At 42.4% G+C, this 20,509-nt stretch overlaps 1 protein-coding gene across 5 annotated transcripts in view; it reads right to left on the reverse strand.

The window, feature by feature from the left end:
- The window catches only part of LOC137609148 (trinucleotide repeat-containing gene 6A protein-like), a 34,218-nt gene that overhangs the window by 4,638 nt on the left and 9,071 nt on the right, over positions 1 to 20,509 (reverse strand). For 2 of the 5 annotated variants that reach the window (XM_068335948.1, XM_068335946.1), the window contains exons 4-25: positions 15,161 to 15,465; positions 14,767 to 14,832; positions 11,579 to 13,585; positions 11,273 to 11,468; positions 10,600 to 11,063; positions 10,296 to 10,427; positions 10,048 to 10,206; positions 7,663 to 7,845; positions 6,754 to 6,914; positions 6,479 to 6,556; positions 6,102 to 6,266; positions 4,706 to 4,825; positions 4,163 to 4,291; positions 3,804 to 3,878; positions 3,547 to 3,718; positions 3,204 to 3,332; positions 2,804 to 2,974; positions 2,575 to 2,715; positions 976 to 1,083; positions 569 to 799; positions 395 to 480; positions 166 to 305 (exon numbers count right to left, since the gene is read on the reverse strand). In XM_068335948.1, coding sequence (XP_068192049.1) covers positions 166 to 305; positions 395 to 480; positions 569 to 799; positions 976 to 1,083; positions 2,575 to 2,715; positions 2,804 to 2,974; positions 3,204 to 3,332; positions 3,547 to 3,718; positions 3,804 to 3,878; positions 4,163 to 4,291; positions 4,706 to 4,825; positions 6,102 to 6,266; positions 6,479 to 6,556; positions 6,754 to 6,914; positions 7,663 to 7,845; positions 10,048 to 10,206; positions 10,296 to 10,427; positions 10,600 to 11,063; positions 11,273 to 11,468; positions 11,579 to 13,585; positions 14,767 to 14,812 — 5,093 coding nt within the window. In that variant the 5' untranslated portion in view covers positions 14,813 to 14,832; positions 15,161 to 15,465. The remainder of the gene's footprint in view (positions 1 to 165; positions 306 to 394; positions 481 to 568; positions 800 to 975; positions 1,084 to 2,574; positions 2,716 to 2,803; positions 2,975 to 3,203; positions 3,333 to 3,546; positions 3,719 to 3,803; positions 3,879 to 4,162; positions 4,292 to 4,705; positions 4,826 to 6,101; positions 6,267 to 6,478; positions 6,557 to 6,753; positions 6,915 to 7,662; positions 7,846 to 10,047; positions 10,207 to 10,295; positions 10,428 to 10,599; positions 11,064 to 11,272; positions 11,469 to 11,578; positions 13,586 to 14,766; positions 14,833 to 15,160; positions 15,466 to 20,509) is intronic. The other 3 variants (XM_068335947.1, XM_068335949.1, XM_068335950.1) reach the window with 3 other exon arrangements.

Genomic DNA, 20,509 nt, shown 5'->3' on the forward strand with positions numbered 1-20,509 from the left:
TTATCTCCAGGAATTGGGCTTGCATTATATCCTGAAGGACATTGTTTGCAGCCATGACTGATTTACAGGTGTATCATTTCATAAAGGGAATTCAAGGATGGAACAGGAACAGTAATGTACACGATACCTGAAAAGGTTGAGTGTACGTGTGTCCGGTGTGCTTACATGTGCAGGCTCTTCTGGGCTTTGGCGGCTTCATCCTTGGAGCTGTAGCGTACCACGGCGTTACCGTGTGGCAGGTTGAGGTGGAATGTCATCAGAGGACCGTGCTGCAAGCATAAGGTCCTCAGGGTAGAGCCGTCAATCTGGGAGACAAACAGAAGATGGACAACTCGGTCAACTCTATATAGGACGTTGAAAGCATTACATGTTATATTTAAGTGCATACAAGTACCTGAGGTGTGAGATTTTTGAGAACAAGCCATTGGGTTCTTCCTGAGCTGCTGCTGTCTCCCCAACTTGAACCTAGCGATACAAAGCCTAGTCATGAAAGGAATGTAATGAGTAGATTATGCTCATGATGACGATCAAGAGCTTGTTATTCTAACACGTGTCGCTCTGGTCTCACCAGGTGTGTATCTGGATTCAGAAGAGCTCCACCCACCAAACCTAAGGGAAGAGCCATCCCAGCCAGAGGCGGCAGAGCTGGGCTTCTGGCTAGTGAGGCCTGGTGGGGGTCTTGAAGGGGCTGCCACAGACAGCGCCTTGGGAGTCAGGGGGACCTTCCACAACTCGTGGGCTAGAGAGGAGTTAGACACAGAACCGCCGCTGGGTGACCATTTTGACTCGCTGGGTCTGGCTGCAAGGAGAGACGAGGGCAAAGTCTTTACACACTTCATTCAGTCCAGTAACACAAATGTGTTGTGTCTCAGGATGCTGTTAACTTTTTCAAGTTCTCATATATGTTTTACAATTTTCTTAGAGGTTTCTGAAAGAGGACAAGATGCCACAGTCTGAAAAAGCAGGAAGTCATACCTGAAGTGCTTTGTGCTGTACTGGTGAGGGAACCACTGTGGCTGGAGGCACGAATGGATGACCAGGCACTGTTAGAAGGCATCGTGGTGTTCAGTGATGAGGATGGCCCTGGGAAACAAACAGGGCTAATCTCAGTCTGGTATCACTTTGTTTTAAATACATTCAGGTTGACATTTCAACATTTCTAGTATAAGAAAAGGAGACTGTATTAGAGATTACAAACTTAAAAGTACCGTATTTTCCGCACTATAAGGCGCACCTAAAAGCCAAAAATTTTCTCATAAACCTGTAGTGCGCTTTATAATCTGGTGCATCTTATATATGGATTAATATTCATATTCATATTGGTTAAAAACATGATCGCTGAAAAAAAGCCGGCAGTCTGGCCGCCAGTCATGCCGCACTCTGCCACCAGAGGAGCTCCCTCACAAGGCACTCGGGCCTACGTCACCGAAGTCCCGGCTCTGACTGAGCTGCTCTCAGACGGTAGAGCAGACTGTAGGAGCACCGGTGATTACGTAGCAAAACAATTAACTTTCAACAATTCTATTAATAACGTTTGACTGACTGACTGATCTCAGTATTTCCTAACTGGCGTCGGAAATAACCCACTTTAAACTTAATTGGTCTAAAAAATGCCATTGTGCTGTCATCTGGAATCTAGTGACGGTCCATTCTATTAGTCTGTGGAAACACACGGAGAAACTGGCATAAAGGTGAATGAAAGACCCTCAAAGCTGAACTTCCAGCCTTTTCTGGAATTTCAAGAGCAGATTCACTGCTAGACAAAGGTGCCAACGGGTGTGCTGCAATTGATTTACAATTGTAGTTAATAGCTCTGGGCGGGCGGCAGAGGGTCACATTCAGGCTTGTGTATTCTGTCTGCAGCGACGTGCTGTGAGATTCATGGCGGTGAGACACCGACGCTAAAGTCAGTTCTAGGAGTAAAACAGAGTCATATTTTCCAGTAAATTAGCAGCCTGACATTAAAAACTAGTTAAAAATTGTTTAGGACACACAGCAGCAAATAGCTGCACCTCACCTCTGACTGGACTACCGATTGATCGAAACAATATTTAACTAATAAACGAAGACGAACTTCGGAGCTTAAATATCTGCTTCGAACTTCAGATCAGGAAATAATCCTCTCTGTTCGCACTGACTGCACTCGTAATGAATTTAACCAGTTTTTAATGTCAGGTTTTTTAATATGCGTGTTGACTTCTTTCTAAGATGGCAAAGGGATCAAGTGATCAGGTTTCCTTGATGAGGCTCAGAATGGCTTATTGACATAACAATAGGGGCCATTCAAAGGTAGTCAGGAAGTCATGAATGCAATCATGACTGCCTGAGCAGCGCGGCTCTATCTAGTGGACGGATTGCGCAACTACAGCCACTGCAGTTTATCAAATAAATTTTATTCATTTTTTAATTGTGTATTTTATTTATTATATCCTCTTTATTGTGTCTTATAATCCGGTGCGCCTTATATGTGAAATAGATTATAAAACAAGCAAATTATTGAGGGTGCGCCTTATAGTCCAGTGCGCCTTATAGTGCAGAAAAATACTGTACTCATGAAATACTTGTGTGAGCTACCATTGTTCCTGTCCCTGAGGTGGTCGGTGTCACGGACGGTGTTGATGGAGAGGTTGTTGATGACACTGCCGGGGGTCACAAATGGGTCAGTCTCAGGATCTATATTGGGGTAACCTTTCCAAGGCTCCCCAGGCCGGAACTCTGCCAACACAAAAACAAGTCATTGATGAGCAGTTTTCAAAAAACAGAAATTGTTTTTCTTTTGTTCACGCAATGGAGGTGAATGTACCTGGGGGCCAAGTGACAGTGTTTCCATGGGGCGGGGGGGAGTTGGCACAGGGTGGCCAGCCATCGCCCACTGAGCCTATTGATTGGCCGGGAGGACTCAGGGGAGATGGGCCAGGAGACAGGAAGTCATAGAAAGGAGAGTCCTCCAGACACAGCCCAGACGACATAGCACCTGTGGAATGAACACATACACACTTTTATATATTGTAAAAATATATCAAAAATGTTTAAATGGCTGCAGAAAGTCAGATATTTGAAGATGAACACTTTAATAATTGCAAGGGGAAATTAACTCCTGATTCTGCTTTTTTCTCATAGTGTGCATAACATTATTTGTAGTGATTTACACCCCAGGAGGATGAAACAAATCTGTTCTGTGACGAACAACGCTATTTCTGTACCAGGTTTGCTGTTCTGCTCCAGGGGGTCAGTAGCCCAAAGTTTCTTCAGTTTAGACTGCGGCGGCTCCTTGAAGCTCCCACCTCCACCAACACCCATGTCTAGAGATACATTCAGGTTGGCGTTCAAGCCTGATGGAAACAATAGCGATAGGGATAAAAGAACAAGAGAAAGTCAGAGGCAATATTTAATGGTCTGTGTTTTGTGATGAAACTCAACAGAATGTAATCAAAAATGTCATCTGATATGTATAAAAACAATAAAATGATCAATAAAAACCTCGACGTGTCTACACAGGTAATGCAATTCTTCAACTGTGAGGTACTTTAATAGCATATAACATACTTAAAGGGAAGTTGCTGAAAGATCCCAGAGCAGCAGTATCCTTCTGCATCTCAGGGGTATTGTGGGACAAGTAGTTATCCAGGTACGGCTTGAGGGGTGAGGTCTGTTTCAGCAGGGAGGGGTCCAGGTGTCGTAGGGGCTGCATCATTGGAGATGAGCCAATAGGACGTGTCTAAGAGAGGAAGATAAATCAACTCAATGAGATTTTGAGTCTTACAATGCAGGATGCAGAGTGACTTCACGACACACGTACAAACCTGTTCACTCTGTCGTCCAACTGACATGCTTCTCTGACTCTGAGCCTTCTGCTGCTGCTGCTGGAAAAGAAGACGCTGTAGACAGACAAAAAGAATAATTGTCTTTCTAAAACAACTGCATCATAGTTTGTGCTTAAAGGTATCTGCACATAGAATGAAGGAGTTATAACATGCAAGCTTGTCTGTATGTGAACATACATGTAGTATTACTCTTAAAACATGTCTTATCACTAGTTATTTTGACAGAAATTTGTTCTAATAATGTACTGATTTACATTAGAGGTTCAAAAACATCAGGAAATGCCTTTTTTTTCTCACAGTATGTCTGTGTTTGCAGGGGTCTATTTCCATCACTTTACCTGTAACTGGCTTATCTGGTTAAGCTGTGACAGCTGGGAGAGTTGGTTGAGCATAGCAACCTGCTGAGGGCCAAACAAAGGATTCAGGCCACCGTTACCACCTGGATACTTCAACAGGGATGGAGGAACCTGGGTTAAAAACAAATTGTACCTTTAGTTGTTATACTGCTGTATGATTTTGGGGCAAGTTAAATGTTACAAGCAAACCATTGGAGTTAAACAGAGCTGGGAAATGGGATTAACCTTGACCTACAAATGGTTCTCTAAATATATGCATCAATCAACGCATGAGGTTCCATGTTCTAACTTTACAATATAAATGTTTCACTGTATGAAAACTTTGTATCCAGTATTTACTGTATTCTCATACTGAACTCAAGCATTCGGATGTTTGTGGTCTTGCATGCATGTTGTTGTCTTCAAAATACTAGAAGCGCAGCTACATCACTTATGCAGAGACATTCAGATCAGCAGTGGTACAAAAGCATTAACAACCTAAACACAAGCATCCAAAATTTTACATGTCTTATTTATGTGTACTACCTGAGAGGGCAGGATTGGTGGAGGCACTTGGTTGCGAATGTTGGGCTGGGGGGGGGTCTGGGACTGGGGGCCACCTCGACCCTGTGCTATGCTGTTGCCCACCATCACAGGGTTTACATTCTGAGCAGAGACAAACACACAAATGGTCAAACAACTAACAACATTTTTTTTCCCCCAACCAGTAACTTAAAGTGGAGACACTTCAGGAATTTAGATTTTTAAATAGATACTTTATTAATCCCAGAGGAAATTGCATCTACTTAAAGATAATCACACATCTTGGGAATGAACATTAACAATATTTTGATGCTTTCTGTGCCTTATTTAAACTATATTTCATGTATATTTCAATGATCTCTTATTGTTGGCATCTTTGTGTCGGAAGCTCAAGAACTACCGATATCCTCTTCTTTCTCCTGCACTCACCTGCTGAGCACCCCCAGGACTAGAGCGCGCAGCAGACAGCCCAGACCCAAGATGCGGGATAGGTTGAGCAGAATTGCAAGCGGAGAAGCTCATGCTTTGATTGGACGAGAGCTCATCAGAAGTCTGGCTATCGTGAGCAGAGGGGGATAGAGACAGCTGCAGAAGCAAGGCCGGCACAGCAGACAGACGACAAGCACAGAGGGACAGGAAGCACACCAGCAGCCAGAGAAGTGCAAGGGAAGAAAGAGAAATGTAGGAAAAGTTAATTTTGCCAAGGCTGGGGAGAGGGAGGAAGACAAAGTCATATGAGGACAGCAGCATAGATTAAAAAAATAGAGGCTGGCAAAATAACAAAAATGAGATTAAAAAATACGTATGCAGTGGAGAAGAGGGATGTGTGTTGTAAAAGAAAAGATGGCACCAGAGGATAGGACAGATACAATGATAATAAGCAAGCAATTTTCAATGAAAAAGAAAAAGCAGCAAAGTCTCACGAACCTGTGGTGGATTTGTATAGAAACACCATAAAACGTCCCAGTTAAATCAGAAACTATCCATTGTTATTTCAATTAGGCATGGATGTCATTTGCTCGTGTTGCTCAAGAGTGACTCAGTCAAACTAGATCAATTCAGAAAGATTAAAAACACCATGCAAAGAGCAGGTGGTAATCAACCTTCAAACCTTAGTGCACATTAGATGCAGTGTGGTACAACGACCACCGCATGGTGCTATAGCGCTGTGAGAGCACTATGAAGATGGCTGTTTGAGGCAGATTTTCTTACACACTTCAGCAACCACGACGTGACCACAATGGGAAACACTCTACACTGTTCAAACATAACTAGACAGTGGTATGGTCAACATGCAAACCATAAGCTGCCATTTCCACATTTCCAAAATATGTTCCTGTGACCTTTTCTTGACCCACAACAGTAATGACACCAAGGGAACATTTGCACTTTTGCCTACCTTATCATAGTACGGGCTGCGATCCATGGCAGACTCCTTATGGAACTGGTGTCGAGACCCAGGGCTCTTTCCCATTACTCCATTGAAGTCTCCCATACTGCCAAGATCCATGCGCTTGTCCTGCATTCCCCCACCCGTCTTCATCGAGTCATCAGGAGGGTCTCTCTGCAAGCAGACGGAACCATACATGTTCATATTTATACAGGTGAGTTATGCTTTTGATCAAACTTAACAGTGCATGGTGGAATGGTGCATTTCCCAACTTTGTTTCAAGCACAGCCTAAAAATTGATAACCCTTTCCTGATGGGAAGTACATGATTACCAGACAACCATGTAAAGATAGTCCAGAACTCAATAGGTTGGAATTGGTACTTACAGAGAAGTTCATGCCGTTGAACTGGTTGATGAAGGGTTTCATCCAGGGTTCATCTTGTTTGTTGACTGGTTTATTCATCTGAAACATGGCAGGAAAAAAATCAGTCTGAAACATCAAGCTATATTTGCTATTTAAGTATTTATGAAGAATTCCAAAAATAAAGTCAAATGTATCTATTCCATTTAAAGCATGCAACTTTAACCAATGAAGCACAAGAGTGGCGGTCAATGTTTTTCTGTTTGGGGTGGACACACACACAGCTGAGATGAACACACCTTGTATGAGCCTTTCTGCTTGTAGTTCCAGGTGTTTTGGTCATGGGATCGGTTGTCCTGTTGGTTGTTGCTCCACATGCCAATCTCAACCTCCTCTTCCTGGTCCCAGCTGTTTCCCATGGATGCCTCATCACCACCCCATGTCTCCATAGGCTTGGGACCTGGAGCACACAAAGACAGGAGTAACCTGAGCGAGATTGTACAGTGGTATTGCTCATTTTATGCTCTTTCTACAAATAAAATAAGCAGTGTTCTCGTTTGAGTCCGTCCTTGATGCACATTTTTTGACAATCATCAGACAACGTGCTTCCTAGGGACGCAAGCTTTGAATACTTACAACAACAACAAAAAAATCGATGCTACCTTTTTCCGCCATACAATATTGGGGAAAAAATGCACTTCCATTCAAGAAAAATAGCCCAAATGTACCCATTTCTCCACTAAAATTTCGAACCCGGAAATCGCATTTGTGTTTTGATCTTGCGAGAGTTTCTCATCATGAGACTTATCTGTGTGATTCAGCCTTATTAAAATCGACCAGGGTCTATTTTAGTGACCATAGTGGCGAAGTGGGTAACGCAGCAAGGCAGTTCAGGGTTTGCGTCCCGCTCTGTGCAGGCTTTAACATTTTGATAAAATATGTAATTTCACTTTTTTTCCTCTTTTTACTTAAACAGTTATGACATCGTTATTAATAAAATTGTTAAAATTAACAGATTGTTTAGTTTTTATATTTTACTATTGGTAAAACTCAATACTTGCATACACTTCTACCGTATATTTTGTTATTACTTTTGGGATGCATAAACGTCAAGTTGGGATGCACAAATTTTGATGAAGCACATCCCAGGGATGCACTACTTTTGGAGGAAAAATGAACTCTGAATAAGGACCACAAATAATACCCACCAGACTTTTGCTGGCCACCCCATCCAGATTCCCTGCTACTCTTGCTGGGTTCATTCCAGGTAGAGTTCGTGTCCACGGGCTTCCCCCAGGCAGAGGTACCATTGTCCACAGTCACAGGAGGAGCAGGGGCAGACTCCCCCCAAGTGGAGGACTCCCTCTGCTGAGGGTAAGGCTCACCCCAGCCTACAGAGAAAAAGGAAGTAACATTTAGAATAAGAATATAACATTTTCTGCACTGTTTTAACCCAATAGCTTCTTGTGTTCATCTAACTAGAACTGAAAACAAATCCCTCATTTTTTCAAATCTGACATTTCCATATCGAAATGCAATGACTATTTATGTGTACACTCAGTTGCAAAGTTGGAGGTTATCATACGTAAACTCTGACATCACATTAGAGCCCTTAATTTAAATAAGACAAATTCCCGGGAGCTTACTCAAATAGATTGTGTTCTCACCTGGACACTCAGAGGCAGTCCTGCTCATGTTGCTTATGTACCGTATTGGCCTGAATATAAGACTGTGTTTTTTGCATTGAAATAAGACTGAAAAAGTGGGGGTCGTCTTACATTCGGGGTCTAGACATTATACCCATTCACAAAGCTAGATGGCGACATATCTTTATAGCGAATGCTGAACTTAATTCCCCATGGCCAAAGCGAACCCCTGTGATGAAGAAGAAAAATAAAAATAGCGGCAGCACGAAGAAGAAAAATAAAAAATAGTGGTAAGAAAAGAGAAGATAATAAGAAAAAATAACAGAAAATAGAGAAATGTAGCGACAATCTAGAGAAAAGTGGGTCGGTTCTCGGATGGTAGCAAGGTTGGTGCCACTCAACATCCATTTACAAATGTGATTGCACTTTAGTTTACATATTTAAATGTTCAGATATTAAGATGTGATTGACAGTTTTTGCATGATTTGAATGAGGCAAAATAACATGCTTTTTCTCTCGAATATATTCTTATAATCATTTGTTTCAGATGTACTGTAATAATTTTCTGTATAAAAATGAAATTTGGTGTTCAAAGATTCATTTTTCAAACTTGAGTCTTGAAAAAGAGGGGGTCGTCTTATAATCAGGGTCGTCTTATATTCGGGCCAATACGATAAATGTTGTGTACTTTAACTTCTATTCGTGTTTAGATGTGTGCATTCACCCTATTACACTTTCAAAACGTGTGACTGTGCTCATGTTCGTGTTTGCATGAGCTCAAAAGGCTCTCATCACAGCTGACCTGTCCTGCTACTTTCTCCCTCCACAGGGAGGAGATGCCAGTGATGCCACCCAACAAAAATAGGGCAGATCACACTGTGGCTTCAAGCTCCAGTGTCTGGCATGTGAATGGACATGCTCACACGCGAACATTACTCTCATTACCATATATATATAGATATGTACAAACACAAACCATTTTCCACATATGTTTACATTTAGACTTTGGCCTTCCATGAATCGTACCGTTTTACTATTTATATTAGTAACACACATCCACAATGAACAACTGCTTATATCATACACACATTTCAAGCAGTATTACTGTACTCAATTTATGGTCACTCAGAAAATTTCCTGTTTACAGAGTTGCTGTTTTCACTGATTCCTTTTTCCCTCCTGCCATTTATTCTGAGAAGCATTTATCTTACATCAGACCTTGTCTACCACTCATTCTCTCTCACCCAAAAAAAAAGCCAGTGTCTCAACAAGCAGAACTAGTGGGTGACAGAATAAGGGGAAGGGGGGGAAACGCAGAAAAGAGGGGAGAGAAAAAAAATCAATGCTCTTAGCATTCCGAAGGGATGAGTCAACCGGCTGAATGAAAAAGCCCTTGACAAAGACAACTTCACAAGGAGGTGGGCGAGAATGACTGTGTTTGTTTTCTTTTTAATGCTTTTGCATGCAACCACACAGCTTTGTTTTGTACTTTTTAAATCCTTTCAAGACCTAATTTCAGCCATTTAAAAAAAACAAAAAACTGAGTGGGATGTGCACCTTTTTTATGCCTTTGTATGAGTTGAAGTCTGCACTAAAGGATTACATTTAAATGTTGAACCAATTTTAATGACAGAAATAGCCAACACAAATCTTTATCTACCTTAATGTGAAAGTAAATAAAAACATAAACCCAACTGATAATGCAAGCCTGAGTGAGGAGACTGATTATGGTTAGGACGCTGGCACAAAAGATGACCTGCCAACATATTTGTCTGTTAAAAGATGTGTTGAAGATTATGTGACTGGTGCAACCTGTCCACTGAACTTAGCTATTATTCAGTCATGTGGAGCACAGTTTCTATTGTCTTTTCGGATGGAACAATTTTTTATTCATTTCCCCTATCCTTAACTTCATCTCAAACATGTGGGTAAAATGTTTCAGCTCACCAGAACTGCAACTTTTTTCTTGGGCAAGAGGTTGCATGGGCTGGGGAGGATGCTTAGAGCCATTTGGAGGGTGGACTTGGTGTTGAGAGGTACCCATGGCCTCCTGGTCCGACTGACCAGTCTTGTTCCACATATTGACAGATCCGCTGCTGTATTTGCCTAGGAAAAAAATGTTCACTTTCATATGATTTTGTCCAGGCTTTGCTGCAATTCTCCTTTAAAGAGCTCATTGTGGGTCAGGTGTTTACCAGGGTCGCCCCATGCTGCCGTCCCATCATCAATCTCCATCTTCCGACGAATTGACTCTGGAGAGGGCTCTTCCCATCCAGTTGCGTTGTCCTCTTTCTGGCCAACTGCTGGCATGGGGCCTCCCAGCCAACCTGATTGAAAAAGATTTAGAGTGACAGTGAATAATAAATTCTTTGTCAGAGTTCACTTTGGTGTGAACAGTTTTCATTAACACTCAAAAGATGAAAGTATGCAACTATGAGGACTTCCTCAATAACACCATGTTCTAAAGGAATTCTAAAAGGATTAATATTCCTGTATTACCTGTGAGCTTGTTGGGACCCTGGATGCCTCTGGACACGCTGGATTCAGAACCTTTTCCCCATTCTTTGGAGGGCCTGGGGTCACCCCAGTTCTGAGTGCCTTGGTTGTTGTTAACTGGCTCACCCCAGCCCTGGCTGTTACTCTGAGGGTTAGATTTGTGGCTCGAGTTGCCCCAGTTTGAACCTGGGTTTTGAGTGCTCTGGTCTGGAGTATTTGATCCTCCGCTCCCCACCCAGGTGTTGTTGCTACTCGTGTTGGTTCGGCCTGGTTCGCTCCAACATCCGGAGCCAGACCGGTCACTGTCACTGTCCCAGCCCACTGAACCTGCACCTTTTTGGGGCTCTCCCCAATAATTGCCGGGCCCTGGTTGGGCAGTGTCCCCATTTGTCCAGCTTTCACCTTCGTTTCCACCATTAGATGTCCAACCCTGCTGTGGTTTGGGTGAATTTGTCCATGTATTGGATCTGAAAGCAAGCAATGGAGGGGATCAGTAAAATAGCATGGACTTGAAAAATGGTTGCAAAAAGTAGAGAAAATATGATTAAGCTTGGAAATCAAAAGCAGTTAGGCATAACTTGAAATTGCAAAAGGAAAAATTACATCTTAGTTCCACTTATTCCAGTCAGCATTTCAGCACAACTATAATTTGTTTCTTCACCTGAACATAACCTACCTGTCATCTTTGTTCATGTTATTGTTCCAGGTGTTACTGCTGTTTTTTCCTCCCTTGTAGCCAGAGCCATTGTCCCAGCCACCTTGTCCACCTCCCCCACTCGCTGGGATTTTGCTATCCCACCCAGAGGTCGGTCGCTCTCCCCAGCTAGAACCTCCTGTACCTGGGCCTGAGCTGCCTGGCCCACCTCCCCAACCTAAAAGTTGGATGAAAGAAGATTTATTTACCTTGGTGCTCTGCATAAGCATCTTTGGTTGCAATTTTCACTATTTAGAATACACAAATAGAAACATTTCACAGCTTTACCTCCAGAGGTCTGGGAGGAAGCTGCCAGCGCTGCTGTGCCCCAGCCTCCAATGCTCTGTTTTCTCTCATCTCCTCTTTCGTCTCTCCTCTGGTTTTTATGGGTTGGAGTTACATCCCAGGCCGTATTCTGACGTATGGGAGTCTGTCCCCACCCTGTGTTGGACAGAACCCTCGGGTCCAGATCAACCTGGGAGGCAGCTGGCAATGCTGGCGCTGCAGCTTTTCTACGATTTCCCCCTTTTGGTTGGCCAACATCTCTGTCTGAGCCTGAACGTCCTCCAGAGCTCTCTCCACTTCCCTCACTTCCTCCAGAGCGACCCCAGCCTCCGGCAACACTCCCTAACCCATGGCTTCCACCTCCACCGCTTGCCATGCCTATGGCGTCATCCTCCAGGCTCTTCCAGCCATTGTTGGCAGAGCTTCCTTTATAACTTCCAGCATCTGAATGGTTATGATCAAGAGTTGCTCTTCCCCATTCTCCATTTGACATGTTATTGGATGTAGAAGAGGACGATGAGGACGAGGAAGATGATGATGTACTGCTCCCCCACGGATGAGGTATCCCAGCTGGAGGACCCATTGCAACTTGGCTGCCGTTTCCTTGTGTTTGCCCTGCAGAGCCTGGGATTTGATTTGAACAGGTACCCCAAGGCAAGTTACTTTGGGGTTGATTTGGGTTACCAGTAGGCCCTTGGTCCCAGTGTGGGGCCCCAGTGTTGTTGTGGTTATTATTACTTTTGTAAGCAGCAGCAGAGGAGATCTGGGGGTTCCTGGCCTGCATTAAGGCAGGGTTTTGGGGGTTCACAGTGTCTGAATTTGGGTGGCCCTTGTCTCCAGAGTAGGTAGATGCACCCCAAGGCGTACCAAAGGCCCCAGAACCCACCAACTCACCTTGGGGTTGCTGGGAGGTTGATGAGGCATTTCCATTGACCAGTGGACCGTCAATCCCTCCTCCATTAGAGCCCCAGGAACAATCTCCGCTGAGCTGAGCTGAGGCGGTAGAGTTTGGTGGACAAGAGGTCATTGTGGCATTAGTAGTAGTAGTAGTAGTAGTAGTATTTATCATAATAGTGTCATTTGGTCCATTGGATTCAGTGTTAAGGTTGGTAGGGTGCAGGCCACCTTTTCCACTGTTGCTGCTTGCTGTACCATTATTCACTTCAGTGTCTTCCATCATACTGCTGTTGATTGGAGCTGCCATGCCACCCCAGCCCAATATGGGGCCCTGTTGGGGAGCTAGACCCATTTTGGAATTCATCCCCTGAGCCTGTGTAGGATGTTGACCCTGGGGCAATGGGCCTGGAGTTGAATTCTGTGACCAGGCACCATGGTTGGCATTTGGGTTTAATGTGTTAGAGTTTATTCCTCCATTGGTGCAGGGGTTGCTTCCAACAGTAGCGACCATACTGCTGCCTGACTGGGTGCCCCACATACCGCTGTTATGGACAGGTTTGTTGTGATTACCCATATTATTGCTGCCAATACTGATTGTCCCAACCACGGTGTGGTGGGAGGGGCCTGTAATGTTATTACCATTACTTGAACCACCAATGCTTCCAATTATTTGATGACTGTTGGCATTGTTGTCTCCATTCAATGAACTACCAATCATCATTGCAGAAGTCACCATTGAAGAGGAAGGGGAAGAAACAGTAGAAGACACAGTGGAAGAAGCATTTGCTGACATCATCATCACTGCTGTCACAGCGGCAAGGTTTTTCTCTGAGCCAATTGAGGAGTTAGAGTCTGCATCCATGCATTCTGATGCCAACTCGGGGTCTGAACCTGACCCACAACCAGAGGAAGAAGAGGATGAAGAGCAGGAGAATGATGAGGAGGAGGAGGAGGGAGGCCAGACAGAAGAGTGTGTTGAAGGATTTTTAGATTTGTCTGTGCTTCCGTCGCCTAGGACTTTGCCCCAGTTGCTGTTGCTGTCACTGCTGCAGGGAGAACCAGAGGACCAGGGGGAAGGTTCATACTGTGAGTCCAAGCCAGGATGGTCCAGACCTGCAAAGAGCAAAGAGATAAAATTAATAACATGTAGTTTAAAACTTCTTCAATCACTTTGACATTTTTGCTATTCACGTCATGGCTTAGCTACAGAACTGTTTTGGATGCGGTTAACATCAGGTATGAGGCCACAGCTGCTACCAATGTTACCTAAGCAGGACTAAAAGCATTCCAAAACTATAAAAGAGAGCTCTGCGAGAAAGATGACCAATAGATAAAGGCAGAGGAACACAGAAATGACAAGCACTGAGCATGAAAAGAGGGAGGTAGGGTGGTGGAAAAGAGCAAGGAAAGGAAGGGGAAAAAGAGATATGGTAGCTGTTCAGATCATCTGCATTTAAACCTTTCATGTCTTATCAAACTTCAGAGATCACTTCTGATCTGATCGGTATTTTTATCAGTATTCGTTGGTGTTCATAAAACTTAAAATTAGCATTATTGGAGCCAGTGGCCTATAATTTTAAACACAAATGGAAAAACAATGTAAAGTATAAAAATGTAAACTGTCCAAAACTCATGCACAAAGCACAAAAAGCCTTCTTCACTATACATCAACAGTGAGACTCTGACCTCATTAGCTGCCAGCCCTTTGTAGTATTTGCTCTCCTTTCCAACATATTGGATATTTATGGGCTTTTTCTTTCTGTTCTAGACCAATCGCAAGATGTTTAGCTCAGAGTGACACCATATTCGCTCGCAGTTGGGTTCTGACATATGCAAACTTTGCTGCATCATAACATGCTAAAACTTCTCCATATTTCTCTGATTTGCCATCCTCTGTTCTGTGACTGAATCAGTTGTTACGCTTAATTCCATGATTATAAGCCTGATTTTCCGCTGACAAACCTCCGCCAGACAGTTCCCCAGCCCTCCCCATTAAATAACATAATTGACTTCTAAAGGCATCAACGGTAGTCGGTGAGTTCACCAATTGGTCACCAGTGTCTGGGTGTTTTTCGATCAAAATCATGCTCATTTGTTAAGTCTTGATGTTTCTCAACTAAATTCCTTTCATACTAATTTTTTTTAAAAATTCAATTCTACTGACATACAATTAAAAAAAAGTGTGATCTGTGAAAGTAGGTCAGATTGACTACCAATTGTGTTGATCACCAAGTAGAGTGCAAATGTAAGACATAGGGAAGAATCGCACAAAAAGGGGAAGAATGTGTGGTCACCTGACTGATTAGGTGAGTGGCTGACGGAATCCCGAATGGGAGCCATGCCTGGAGAAAAAGGATAGACTGTCAAACAGAAATAAAGGGTGTTAGAGCCTGAAACCAGTGTAGAGCTGCTAGAATGAGTCAAGATCATCAATGACAACAAAGCAAACAGAAAAGTGTTTTAGTCGTGGTTATTCAAAGTAAAAAGTGTTTGCAAGTACAAGAGCATCAAGAGGTGGAACCTGGTTGTTTCTCACCCTAAATTTAGGTATAAGATTATGTGTTTTTCTCGCTGAAGTGTCTTGAGAAAATCAGTATGCTGGAAGACCAAAATATTACCTAGGTCACATTTGAGCACAACCCACCATTTCTATTTACTTGTGCTATTTTTCCTCTTTGCCTTGCCTACCTGTGGTTGGGGATGTCAGATGTGGCTCCTGGGTGGGCAGGACAGCGTCCCTGGTTTGGGAGAACAGGTGACCTCGGGTTGCCAAGTCGAGAAAGGGGGATGCCAAAAGTCAAAGCTCAGTGTGCACCTCAAGGGCTTGAGGTGAGGAGGCAGGGCTTGTCAGAGCGGGCAGCAGGCTGATCGGGCCCCCTTGGCATTGCTAAGTACTGTATGTGAGCGTTTGTATATGCAGGTGTGTGTGAGGGGAAGGGGGGAGGGGAGGGGTTCTGATTTATAACTTTGCCTTGACTTGGTATGCTCCAGCACTGCAAAGTAATACATAAACAAGAGAGTGTTAGCTCATCACACTCCATGCAAATTAATATCATGAAAAACATTGTTTTGTGTGTGTGTTTGCATTTTATTTCTACTGTGTGTGGAGGAAGAGAGAGAGATGTCATATATATATATATATATATATATATATATATATATAGTCTGGGTCCTGCATCAATTATGCAGCCCACAAACTTGTGCAACAGTGCTAAAACATGCTAAACAGACTCAGCTCCTTTTGTGACATATTGAACGGAGTGATTTGCATAGCCCCAATCTGTCTGCGCGAGAACACTCTCGCCTCTAATGCTAAAACATATGGTTGACATCTTTAAACATCATTGACAGAGAACGTTTGGATTTGATATCTATGGACTTCAATGGCAGCCAGTAAGTTAAAAACAAAACAAAACTGACCTTAAACATTAACTTCAAGGATATCAGGGTTATTTTTTTGTTTCTACTGAATTAATCAACAGGAAGATAACTATATGTTCTTCTATACAAAGGAAGCTTCATGAGCTTGTCATAAAAAACAGTCTCCTCAAAAGACAAGTTCTGATATGGAATGGGTTTTAATGTGATTTGGTCATCTTCATTGTCAACAGTTTCTAGGAACCACACCCTACGCCATCAGCCAAAGGTGATTCCTGTTCTGACATTCTCCATGTACATCTCCTTATTCTTAGCAGGCTACAGTACAGTTTTGGATTTTAATTCGTTAAGGTTATGGATATCAATTGTGACCCACTGAACACATTTGTCTGCTCTGTCTCTTCTATTTCTGAAGATGGATAATAATGATGAACACTTCCCCTCAGGCCTGCATAGTATAAAAAAGGAGCGTATAAAGTGAGTGAAATTCGGTAAGTTACTGTAGTCAGAAAAGTAGCATTAATATCACCCAGTAATACTTCTGTTGAAGGGGACCAACAGAAGTGTGTATGGTTTAGACTAGATGAACATTACACAAAAGGCTTCAGATCTGCAAAACTGGCCTTGGACTCTATGGAAAGCAGAATATCTCAACCTTGAGTATAGAAGTGGAAACAAACTATGGAACGGTGAGGAGAGGAGACGCTGCTCAGCACCATAAAAGGAAAACAAAGACAAAAATCAGGAGAGGAAATGACACAGACAGCCTTCAGTAAAAGTGGACCAGTGTGTTTGACAGCAGTGTGTTGCGCATGTCTCCTGACATTTTCTTGCAGGTTAGCCGGTGTGTTTGCTCTCTCTGCCTGCTGCAAGAGTACACAGGTCTATTTATAAATCCGCAGTTCAATAAGCAACCGCTATGTTCACAAGGCAATATGATACAAGAACAAACAAACCCAACTGTACAGACGCAATGAGCATGCATTTTTTCTCAAATATGATAAAATTCCTGATTCAACCGAGCGACTGCAATTGATTAACACAAAGTTTTATTTCAAGGCCACAAACCAGCAACTAAAGCTATTAAGTGGGTGGCAGTGGCTCAGTGATAGAGTGCGCGGTAGAGCGGGTCGTCCAATGATCTGAGATCGGTGGTTCAATTCCTGCTCCCGGCCAAAACACCCGTAGGTGAGCTGACAGTGGGAAGCGTCAGCTCACATCCGGTGACCACCTCTGGTCACGTGGGCGTCATACGTCACTGGGGCCAAACATAGCTTAGCAGCCATAAGAAAAAATGCAAATCCAGATGCATAGGTATCATGGTTACCTGCGCAGTGAACAGCTGTGTCAACAGCAAAAACAGCAGAAAGACGCGAAGACAAGGACGTGTCGTTCTTAAGAAAACCTTCTGGAAAGGTATCGCGCTAAAAATGCTAACGTGCTAGTGGGGATTGTCCATATTATGTTAGCATTGAGCTAACCGCCATTTATTACTATTGGACACGGTGAATTTAATAACTAGTTATTAATTCCACGGTGAATTTAATAACTGTAGTTATTAATTCCACGGATGAATTTATTTGAAAGTCGTGTCTTTTTACTGTTCTGTTGACAAGCGTTCACCGCGCAGGTAACCATGATACCTTTGGTGTTAATTGTATCTAGAATTGCATTGTTTCTTATGGCTGCAAAGCAATGTTGGCCCCAGTGACATATGACGCCCATGTGACCACTGAATGCGGAAGCTGCTGCAGCGCAGATTTTAAGCTTTTTTGACAAAAAGGATGATGCTACACATATGAATTTTTTTTTCTTTTCTATTTTTCATAATGATGAAGAACATATGTCACTTAAAATTAACTTTACTGTCCCTGTAATTACTGTGTCGAATACATCTTGAACTTACAGCGTGGTGACATATCACAAAATAATGTGGAAAATGTCCCAATGGTATTTTTTAAGAGATGCACTGATTATGTAGAATACACAGAGCTGATTTACAGAGCAGAGAGGTAGAGTACTGACTGTGGAATTGACCTGCTTCCTCAAAGAGCCAGGGTACTAAAAGCACAAGTCACCTCCAGTAAACCAAGTTATTTACTTCTGTGGTGCTGACTAACGGAAAGACTTCTGTCAACCCTTAAGTATCTGATGCACAGCGGCTCCACAGTGAAATCCACTTGTCCATATAAAGTATGGCAATTAAATCAATGTAGTAAGACATTAAACACATTAACTTGAGCCATTATTGGAGAACACCTCGAGGGAATCATTCTTCTTAGAAGAATGGCATTCTTGGCAATATTTATTTTCTAAATATTTAAGTTTCAAACTATGCTCTTCATTAAAATGTACTGGTCAAGAAACAAATACATAAAACTAACATTCATAATTAATGTTATTTACAGCTCTTGTTTTTATAAACTGCATAGCTGAATATTTTTTAAGGTAATTCTTGAACAATTTTTTCAAGTAAAACACCTGTTTAACTTGTAAATCTGTGAAAACATATGTTACCGGTTTGATTAATTACTATTTGAGAACTGTTATACTGTTTAAGCATTTCCTTTGTTGCTGCTCTGCAGAGAGTACAGCTTGTTCCTCTTTCCTCCAGTCTCCATTTGAGAACAGCTTTCATGAGGGCCCCTGGAGTTGGCAGCAGCTCAACCACTGCTATCATCTTACAGACAGAACGATCGAGTGAGGGGGTGTGTGGGGGGGCTGTATAAGGACAAGACACAAACACAGTGAGGATGGCTGATGGAGTGAGACAGTGAGAAGATTTTTAAAAAAACAACTAAAGGTAGGGAGGAGTGAAGACAAAAGTGGAATGTGAGAAAGGAGGGGCAAGAGAGCCTGTCATTTAAGTTCATGGAGGGTGATATGAAAGGAATGCAGCTGCAGCTTCTAACTTGCATAAAAAGCAAAGAGGTCATGAATGCATTGCCATGTGTACTCTGTTTAACACAGTGAGAGAAAAGCCAACTCAAGAATTTTAGGCAAAGTGGCCGAAGGCTCAATCTGATATTAATTAAAATGCTTTTTACCCCATTTTCCTTTGTATCTAATATGTCAGCACTTGTTACAGCAAACTCTTGCATATTGCAATGAAGGACATACAGAATTCTGATGTTCTGAAAGTGTCCGTGTCAGGCCCGCTGATGTGTAATACATGTATCAGCAATGACATTGACATTAACGAATGTTATGCCTTAGCAAACCATGCACATTTTGTAAACACAAATGTAGTTTCTGTGCAATTCATACAACATAATGTAAACAACAATGTTGTGCAGGCAGTAAAATACAGTTATGCAGGGCGTAATAATTATATGTTTGAGGTGCTTTTATGCTTCATGTTGTGTTAGACCACTTGTCTTAAATGTAGAAGGTAATACCAAACAGTTACCCAATGAATCTAACAACGGAGTTCCTTTGAATAAGCTTTGCGTTGTCTAATTTTACCATCCAAAACATAGTAGCTGGTGACTCAACAGCTTTTAGCTAAATATACTTCTCTGTCCTGTTGACGCCATAAAATGGAAATATCGGAGACACTATGCTTTTTTGACAACAGCTAACATTTTTAACATCGTCTGTGAACCTGTTAAACATGTTAAGCCCTCAGCAACAAAAGTTTTGTTCAACACAAGAGCAACAGGTAAACAACGTGATAGGGATTTGGTAAGAATGAGCGAAAACTGGATTTCATAGTACAGTGCAGCACGATTATCTTTGCACTTCCATTTTAAGGTCAAACTAAGGTGAACTTGAATTGTAATAGTAGTGTATGAAGAAGTAAAACAGCAAATGTCAGTCACTTTAGAGAAAATATTCAACCATAACCATGTTTCCTCATCTACCGCTTGTACCTCTAAAATCTGCTCCATCTCCAACGTAAACTGTCAAATGTTCCTCATATGCAGGGATGTGATGTGAAAATGATGATAACTGTGCCTAAGTGCCTCTTTTACACACTACCCCTTGCAAATTACAGTCTGCATTGCCATAAACTATTGAAAGACATCTGTTCGATCAACAAGACTTTCAAGTTAATTAAATACTTGTTTGGGCTTATCCATCCTAAATCTGTTCTCTGGAGTTGAGAGAAAACCCTGCTGCATTTAAACATTCCTGAACACTCCCAGCTCCTCTGGGCTTGTCCGAGCAAGGTGACATAAGTGCAGGAAGCACATGCCAGTGTCTCAAATATGCAAAATCCCCCAAGAACAACTACAAAACCTGAGGGAGCTGCAAGTAGTCTCCATCTACTTTAACTTCCCGTTTTTTATTAGATCAAATAAAGCCTTGAAGAGTATAAGGAAGCATTCATTTACTGGAATGCAGGTGTTCTTGTGTTGTATATGTCTGTATCCACTTGTAAAACTGTATGCAGCCAAAGAGATTACACTTGCAATGTCAGTGTGGGCAGAGGAAGATAAGGGCACTTGTCACATGGTCCACTGTGTCACGTCAACTGTGGGAGGAGATTGGAGGGGCACCAAGACACACAAGACACTCAAACCAAACGCAATATTTACCAAGGTACAAGCGAAAGTTTTTTGCTTATGACTCATTTGCTGGTTTGTCCATTATTCAGTCATAAGTTTGACTTTACAAATACACCCTAGTGGTTGTCACCAACTGTGTTCAGAAAAA

The sequence above is a fragment of the Antennarius striatus genome, chromosome 16, assembly GCF_040054535.1.
Source record: "Antennarius striatus isolate MH-2024 chromosome 16, ASM4005453v1, whole genome shotgun sequence".
Classification (NCBI taxonomy): Eukaryota; Metazoa; Chordata; class Actinopteri; order Lophiiformes; family Antennariidae; genus Antennarius; species Antennarius striatus.